This window comes from Anser anser, assembly GCF_964211835.1.
Source record: "Anser anser genome assembly, chromosome: 1".
In the NCBI taxonomy this organism is placed as follows: domain Eukaryota; kingdom Metazoa; phylum Chordata; class Aves; order Anseriformes; family Anatidae; genus Anser; species Anser anser.
The window spans coordinates 43,638,294-43,647,937 of record NC_139720.1 but is presented as its reverse complement, the minus strand read 5'-3'; the positions used below and the strand labels follow the sequence as shown (position 1 = coordinate 43,647,937).

Below are 9,644 nucleotides of genomic sequence, written 5' to 3'. Positions count from 1 at the left end.
CTGTTATTTCCTGGGACACCCCTTTCCAACGTAAATGGTCAACTTCTGGCTGGAATCCCTCCCAACTGGTTCACTCCATTTCCTTCCATTGCCTTTTCACTCCTCAGCCCTGCTCGGATCTCCCACACAGCACTGATCTCCCTTCCCACCTCCCCCTGACTGCCTTCTCCTCCCAGCATCTGGGGCAGGGCAAACGATGGCCTCCTGCTCTGAGGCCTCTTTACACAACTGTGTCGCCATCCCCTCTGTCTCCCATTCCAGGACAGGTGAGGGGCTGCACTGTCATACTGCAGGTAACATTGGCTGGGGAGTCTGGTATATACACAGGATCTCCAGCAATGTTCCACCTAGCAGCCAGGACACCCCCCCTGCTGCAGGTTCTGCTACTTCTCCATGCAGTAGGCTGCCTCCCAGCTTTGAGTATCAGCAGAGAAGGTATCAGCCTGGTCTTTGGTTGACTCCATTCTTCTTGTTTGAACAGTCACATAGGGCTACAATGCCATAAAATGGTTGAAGGGGAATTCAGGGGCAAGTGGAAGTTGAAATCACTTTTGCAGCCTAGGCACTTTAGCCTCTCACAGCCCAACAGGCATCCCAGCTTTAAGAGTTTCATCATTTGAAAGCCACTGAAGATACTTAAATTGTTTTCTTCACTGGACATCTCTAATTATGTACCACAACCAAGAGCAAGTAAACACCCAGAACTTGGCGGATACAACTGTTGCACTTTTGTCAACCAAGGCATTCCAGTTGCAGCTACAGAGCACTACCAACCAAGCAGAAGACAGATCCTTTCCTTATTCCTCTGCAGAGCAGAGCAGAGCAGGACAGAAGGAACATACAGTTTGAGTCCTGAGGTCTGCAGATCCCCCTCAGCAAACAACAGGAAGGAGGCTAAGAAAGATGTTGCCTTTTTTCCATCTTTCAGATCACTAACAGCTACAAACAAGAGAAAGCACTTTCATTTCCTGAAAGCAACTAGCAATACAATGTGCAGAGTTGGCACATTCATAAACTCACCCCCCCACCCACCCTAGAGAACATACAATCTCCCTGAAAAGAAGGCACTGCATAATGTACAACATTCATGCTGCTGCCAGCTGTCCTCATAACAGGGAACAAACACTGAATATCTTCCACTGATTCTAGTGTTAAGTCCAAGAAATGCCAGAAGGATACATCCAACACATCCTTGTATCCACTCAGTTTCTACTGCAATTCCTTGATTTGGCCAGGTCACGTCCTTGAACTTCGGTACATGGTACGGGTCAGGCTCCTCCCTCAAAACAGCTTTTAGCTTTCATGCACAAATTGCCTGAGTCACTAATCATTCCATGGCTCTGGAAAACAGCCAGAGAAAAGCAACTCATTTACACTTTCTTCCCACTCCGAAATTATATGAACTTATTTGCTAATCCACCACGGTAGGTTGCAGGTAGTCATCTTCACGTATACATTTCAAGATTATCCTGATGAACAAGAGGCCAACCCAGTCTTCATGGACCTTACATAATGCCTTGACTAGATACCTCTTCCCTCCCTCAAATGTCAGAAAGTTATCAGTGACGAACACCCACATGGATTAAATCCCTGCCTGCACAGTTGGATTAGAAATCCCATCTCCCCCATTTCATCTTTCCTGTTTGAAATATGACTGCCTTCTTACCTGTGCCCCCCATCACTAGCCATAAAAAAAAAAAAACCTTAATGAAAGCAAAGAACCAAACTATCTTGCTGTATTTTCTAGATATGCTAAAACACTCCAGATGCACTACAATGCCAGTGATCTCTTCCCTGACTGCATAAATCTCAGGTAGAATTATTACAGACCATAAGAGGCCAAGGAAGCTAAACACGTCTTTCTCTGGAAGCTGCCCTTTCCAGTCAGACACTGAGCATATAGAATGCATTTCTTACCCCTCCTTTCCACTAGGTTAAAAAGGAAAGGAATGAAAAAAGCTGTCCTCATGTTCAAGACTTATTTACTCTAAACTCTGCTTCTTCCCATAAAAGAAAGAAAACTAAGTTCTGATTATTTCAAGGCCGTAGTCAGCCCCAAAGTAACAGACAACACAAGGACAAAGTTTCTGCAGCTAACTACTAGGTGGGATTTCTCCCCCTACCTGTAAGAACTCAACATAGAGTCACTACAGGAGGACCAAAAATGGGGTGGGGGGGACAACACCTTGCAGTGTTTTTGAAATCAATTCACTCAGGAAAAAAAAAAAAAAGGAGAGGTGGAATGGTATACCTGTTACCTTCACATCTAATAGTTAACACACGGGAAACAGCAAGAGACTGACAGCAAGAGGCAGATACGACACAGCTGATCAATTTTAATGTGAACTGCAGGTGTAATGCTGGCAGTTGAGGTGTATAGCACACAGTATGCTATCTAGAGAACAAAACTACTGAATCTCAGTATAGTGGAATATACATTTTATTTCTTAAAAAGGAAGGGTACTAACAGAATTTAATACAGTCAAAATTTTACAATTTTAAACAAAAGCTTGTTTTTCTCTTAAAAACCAGTTATGAGCAGAGAGGTGAGAGGATTTAAACTACTCACAAAATCCAAGCTGAAGACTTTGAGAATTCAAATCTGTGGTTTATACATTTAAAAAAGTGTAATAAATGGAAATATAAAATAATATCAACTCTGCAACAGTGAAATGCCCTTTCCTCATTAGACTGCTGTTTAAGCACCTTTATTTTCACCTATCAGCTGCCAGGAGTGCATAGGTTTATGTACAAAATAAGCAATTTGGGACAAGAGATTCATATATAAATTAAAATCATTTATGGCAATACAGTTTTACCCAGCCACTACACAGTCTTTATTATCTCTTTCATTCCTATAGAACCTTTCAGTCAATGATCTCAAATGCACTTTATGGACTGCTTTGAAGAGCAGCTACATTTGTAGGAATTATTTAGACAACCTCAAGGAGTAACATCCAAGAGATTAAACAACATGCAGTAAAATTAAGATTAGATTTATCATCTTTATATAAATACTGTGCACATTTATCATCCATCCCACTGAATGACTGGGACAGATCAGTGTCACGTCTGAAGCCAAATACAATATTTCTATCCAAGAGGAAACAGAATTTCAGGCTAAATATAGCAGATAGATAGCAGATAGGAGTTCCCTCAGACTATTGAGTTCAAAACTGAATGCCTCTGAAAAAGCTTTACAGGAACAGAATTTTCTGAATAACCTGCATATACGTTTAGCTATTTTATAGCCTAGAAACATGGGTGGGTGGGGGGAAGGAAGATGTCGTCATCTCTGCCCACTACAAAAGGTGCTGTAGCTTTGTCATTTATGCAACACTGCAGAAGCAGCTGACACCAGATGGGAGACTGCTCCAGTACAGCATTAGAGACAAAGAAGTTATGTTATGGCTGGAGGTGGTGTTACCACAGGCTGATCTCCTAGCTGAAGACCAATGGACAAGTCTCCTCGCCACCTCCTCCACAACCAAGTGTTCATGCTTCCTAGCAGACTGCTCACGATTCTCACTCCACTGTTGTTTATTTTTACGTTTAACACAAGATAGAACAGGTCATGAAAGCTGATGAAAGTTCCAGCTGTGCAGCATCCAGTGAACATGTACTCACCAAAACCCCAAGTCATTAATCACTTTCCCCCTCCAAACCAAGACAGGATACCTGTCATCTGTGCACATAATACAACTAATGTATGTGAGATGTAGACTATCTAGGCTACAAATGAGCTCCAGTAACAATCACTCTCACTGTTTCACTGCAACTCGCTGCAGTCTGAAGGATGGAGACAGCTGTTTAAGCCAAAAGAGAAAATACTTTAAAAAACACTTTACTTTTCCTCAATCACTAAGTGTTATGAATCATTTAATATTGCCACTTTCCAAACGCTACTCACAAACAAAATTAATTGGTCAGCTAATGGGGTGGGAAGAATAGTTATCAGTGTCATCAGTGACTACCATCAAAGAAAGACTGGAAGAGAATCAGTTCCCTCAAATTCTCAGTTTCTCTGCTTAAGTAGCTCATTTTTTAAAACACGTTTTTCTTGATAGAAAGAATCACAACTAGACTAGAATTCCACAACATCAATCTTGGTTTTGATATCTGTAGTTCTCTAGGAAAAAAATAATCCCAAATCAAGCTACATGAAGCATTAACAATATTCAGGTATTACAATGGAAGCACTTATTTATTACTTCATAGAACAGATCAGTTTTAAAAGTGTATTTACATGTTCTAAGTTATACAAAATACAGTATTTCAATAATCATGTTAATCACCATATTTTAGACAACTTCACGTAAAAGTGCAAGAGGATGCATCCTTCCATGATCCTGGCCAGTAGCAAGCAGCCACCTGCAGTGTTACAGATGAGAGCTGCTCTTGTGCTCCCTCGGGAAAACAAATCCCAGCGTACCTTCTCACTGAGACATAGCTGCAGATCTAAGGAAACATTCAGGCAGGTACACGAGCAAAGTTTGTTGAGACCCACAGACCAAAATCACATGCCTTAATTTACTAGATGTATGTGAAGTACATTTTTACAGATGTTGTACAGCAAAGGGCTTCTGCTCATGCCTTAGTTGGGAAAATGAAGTAACAAGGGTTTTGGCTATGTAACAGGCACCCAAATTACATTTAATATGAACAGCCTTATAACTACAACTGACAGTGTGTTAAGGACACAATTCTGCAGCTGACTGCCTGGGCAGAGCTTCACATTCAAGAACAGACCCTGTGAAATCCACACGGCTCTCTATAGATACAGGGCTCATCCCATGCAGAACTGATATCAGAATTGAGGCCTTAAAATATTGGGGCCTCAGATAGTAATTCTCTCATGACACAGCACTATCAGTTCACATGGGCAGGTCAAGTCCCAGTGCAACAGCACACTTCGTTCAAGCAATAGCAATTTTTCACACCCTTCTGCAGTAACTCTCCTCCCTATCTGTATATTCCTTTCACTTTATTCTGAACTGTGGAATGAGATCAAGAAAAGGAGATTCGAAAACGTCAACAAGTACTTGTCTTATCTGTGATGCTAAACTCAGGGAACCCAAATTGCTATAGAATTGTGAACAGCAAGCCTTCCGTTTTAGCAATCTGATTCAGGTCAGTATCTTGCAGTACTCTTATTTTCCTGCTTTCATTCTTTGCTCCACTTGCCAGGTATATTTATGTTTAAATCTATATGTGTATCTTCCTCAAATGATTCCGTTTCCCCTGTTGCTGCTTCAACGTTAAGAAGTCTGCATTCCAAAAGGGACTTACTAGGGGACTGTATACTACCAAACTAAAAATAACATTCTGTATGACAAATCTGCATTATCAAAAATTAAAATATAATTTATCAATTAGCATTATGTTAGCATCTCCACAGAAGTTTAGTTAAGCTTATTCTTTCTACCCTTTTCCCAGTCCTTTGTTGCAAGTTTATCCATCTTCACTGTGTTACAGTGGCAGATATACAGGTCAGAGTAATTACCTGAAAATCTAGAAAGCTAGCCAGTATCTTATAGTAATGCAAAGGCAAAATACTAGCATTAATTCTTTTGCTGCTTATGGATTTAGATGCAAGTTACTAAAAAAAGATTTATGCATTAAGACAAATTTGCATTTCTCATCTTGTGCTTATTAGCAGAAACAGTAAGGATGAACAAAATTCTATCTGGGTTTTTATAAAGGTCCAAGATGCCTTCACTCTCACTAAAAATGAAGGCATCTGATCACAAGGAAGAAAGCCATGTTATACTGAAGAGGTTTGCAGGGCTAAGCAGCAATATTGTCTTCTGTGCAAGTCCATTATTTCTGCTGTCTTAAAAAAATATATAGTCCACTATTTCTGCTGTCTTAAAAATATATATTTCCCCTCCACACACATAAGTAGGCTTTTTTTTTTTTACAGTATTCTCAACGCTGTTGCTGTTAGCCTTCCACTACACCTCGCAACTTGAAATAAATTTGGTAAGATTAGTAGCTAACCTGCAGGTAACACTGGAAGTGATTTCCACAGCTATAATACCTTGGGCTTTCAAAAAGCACAGCAGGGAAGTGGAAAATTGTCAGGAATTACAGAAAATGTTACAAAAAAACTACAAAAAGCCACACAACAGTCTTAAAAAATAACAAGCGTTCCTTCTCCCAGCACAAGCTTATAATACACTTTTTTCCACCAAGTCCATGCAGGAGTGAGGAAACAGATTTCAGATTGTCTGAACACCAAAACTCTATGAATGATCAAGTGACAGGATCAGTTTACCAACATTACACCTGCAATCTGATGTACATCCATCTGATCCCAGCACAGAATGCTCCAGAGTAAAGCAAAGATATCCATAACTCCAGTGCTTGCTACAAGTTTATGTTCACCACATCAGAATAAAGCTTTTTTTCCAGTGGGAGTTAACGAGATTTTTGTTACTAGCTTCAGTGGGAGCAGATCGTGGCAACAGGTGAAAGATTTAACTCTTAGGGAATTTTTAAGTACAAAAATGCATTATTACAAGGAAATCTAACCGTGTAGATTAGAAGACCATGTATGAAAACAATACTGCCTTAAGTGTTATTCATCACTTATTCATAGTCAATTTCTTCTGTAAAGTAAGACAACACATTGCCAACATCTCATCAACAGTTTATGTATTTTGAAAGGTAGTGCTGTGCAATGGCTGCTTGGTTTCGATCTGTTTCCTAATGAACGCACAGATATGTGAAAACTGCTCCCTTTAATGGCAATCCCTGCAGTGATGCCAAAAGGTGCATTCCCTTTATTCCCTCCCCTTGGAGATGGTCCCTTTGATGGATGGGATGGGGTACATTGGCATTAGGCACACTTGCAGCCTCTACAGAGCACGTCCCAAGGTTAGAGAACTTCAGACTAACAGTGCCAAGTCAGCATCTTTTAACACAAACTGAGCTAAAAGAATATCGGTCTTATGATCACTGTGAGAAATGCATCCAAGTTATCACTTACAAATAGGATAGCCATCCTAGTCAAAGAAACATGATTATTAGTTAATAATTCTGAAAGGAGCAGCATGCTAAGCAGTAAGCTTAACTTCCTGAGACTGCAAAAACTGAGAAAGGAAATCAGCACTGCACAATTTTTTCATCTGGAAATACCTACACCCCTTTTGTAGTTACTATCTTCTCATCTACCATTGAAGATCCTTCTTTAAAAAAAATCTCCAACTATAGGAGTTAAACCACACACTGAAGTGTTATTTTCCAGTTTCGCAACCTGTAGAGACAATCACAGAATGTGCAGATTTGTACTGTTCTACAGGGAAGTAGAAGAATTTGCTAACAGTCTTCTGTGAAAGAAAGAAAAAAATCTAATGAACATTCGCTGTTAGCTTCCGTTGTATAAACTTTCAATACAACAGGAAAAAAAACAATGGAATTGCACATACTACACTCACCAAGTATTTTGCTGTTAAAATAGCATGGTATACTGCAAAGCCAGATCCTGTATACAATATATGTGCTTAAAAGATGTTCCTAAAGCAGTAAAACAGCAAGACCCAACTGAAGGACTAGCAACTCCTTGCCCAGTTACAATATGCCTTAACTTTGATTTAAGCACGAAGCATGACATTCAAGAATAGCCAAAGCCAACTGAAAATTTAGAAGTGATAAATGGAAAAAGAGTTGCTATATTTACATGCTGTCAGTATTTTTAAAAAAGATTCATGGCATGGCCTTTACCACCAAAATAAAAAAAAGTAGTACTACCAAAAATATCAGTTCAAATTTGCGGTATTTGCTACAGGTAGTGATATATGCTGACATTTCAGCAACATGGAGTTAACTATTCATCTGTCTGAGGATGATACCCAAAGATCACCTCAGAACTTTAGAACTGCAAGTTATGACTGTACACTTAATATAATTTTGTAACTAACAAAAAAGTTAAAAATACTTTCTTGACGTCAGAACATGGTCCATTAAAAATAATAGGTCAATAAGTGCATTTAATGTACATGCCTTTTACAAAGGTTATACCTTCAAAAAGCTAGTTATGAATTCTGAATTTTGATATTTTTTTAATTAAGTTTACAACATTATTTGCTGTTTTCTATCTTTTTCTCGTTGCCTTTCTGCTCTGAAAAGAAGGGTGGAATCTCTTGGGTAAGTGCTAATTCAGAATACTTGTTCAATCTGATAACATCAGGTAACATTTGCTGGTAACTAGCTGTGCCTCATAACATGGACACTTGTGCTTCTGAAAGCTTTTAGGATTATTCTTCTTGAGGTGTATTCTGTTTATCAATCTCCAGGCATAAATACACTGTACTTTCACTCCCATCTTACAAGCTTCATCTTGGCTACAAGCAGGGCCCTGTACTATCCCAGAAATGAAAAGTTATTGCTCTTAACCTTCCTCAATATAAATGTAGGTTGTTGTTAGGCTGATGAAGCTCTTCGAAAGGAACTTCCACCTACTTTCTCCATCTTCTACACACAGTAAACATCCCCATCAGCTGCCTAAGCTTTCATCTACTCCTGCACACCAGTACAAGGGCCCTGATACTTCAGCTGTGCATTGTAACGCTGTGAAATCAGTGGCTGTTTGGGATTTATCAAACAGATGAAGTACTCTTTCACCACTGCAGTTCTCATGTAGTCAAGAGACAGGAAACTGTAGTATGGCAGCTAATAGCCATTGTTTTGCTGGAGCTAATACTCATTTGGTAGTCTCAGACTGCCAAAAGACATGGGGGTCAGCAGCTCAGACTAGCACCTTTTCCATGATTGCTAAATCATTACAGAGAAATAGATTTTCTTTTAGTGAGATACTATTAAAGAAATTGAGCCTTGAAAAAGGGGAAAGGCGGGTTACAGCAGTGTTTTACTGTTACACAGGTCATTAGATATAGGTTAATTACCCCTCTTTGTATGGCACACTGGGGTGCTTTCTGGATTGTTTCAGTACATCTGCTGTATTTTTCTGCACTGGAAGTCTTACACGTCACAGACTGCTGTTTTCTTGGTGTCTTTGATTCTGCACTCATAGCACTCCACAAGATGCTACGCTGTACCAGAAGTGAGCTGCAGTATTAGGTACAACTTACTCTACTGCAGAGGAGAAAAAAAAAGTCTTAAAATATAGCAGTTCTTAATATATACAGACACTTCCATTTAAAACTCTCTATTTTCTTCCACTCAAGTGCCAAAACAGAGTCACTATTCACATAGGCTGTCAACAGACTTTGAGACATGAACTTTGAGCATCTCGACAAAACCCCAGTAAGCTAGCTTATTGTTGTAGTTCATAGTTACAGTGAGAAAGACAGATAAGAAAGCCATATACAGAATTAAAGAGACTTTGCACTTTTCATCATGCCCAGCCCTGGGTAGTTCAGATGGGGTACTTGCAGGAAAGCAGGCAGGCAGGGTCATCGTCAGTTGTTTGTGTTGGGACACCTCATAGATTTCACTGCTCACTCTGAAGACTGGCGATTCATGTGTGCTTTTTAGTTTCTTTGTTTTTAAAAGTCTTTAAAGTTGCATCACTCGGAATCAGATAAGTCACTTTAAACAAAGCAAAGTGTTAAGTGTGACAATTTATTTATAACATACTTCCCACCATCACCACCACACACCACCCTGTGAAAGAAAAACCC

General features: G+C 39.6%; 1 protein-coding gene across 2 annotated transcripts in view; it reads right to left on the bottom strand.

The window, feature by feature from the left end:
• Positions 1 to 2,424: 2,424 nt before the first annotated feature.
• TEF (TEF transcription factor, PAR bZIP family member) overlaps positions 2,425 to 9,644 on the bottom strand; it is a 21,971-nt gene continuing 14,751 nt past the window's right edge. For both annotated transcript variants that reach the window (XM_083799392.1, XM_083799391.1), the window contains exon 5: positions 2,425 to 9,552. In XM_083799392.1, the coding sequence (XP_083655518.1) occupies positions 9,531 to 9,552 (22 nt within the window). In that variant the 3' untranslated portion in view covers positions 2,425 to 9,530. The remainder of the gene's footprint in view (positions 9,553 to 9,644) is intronic.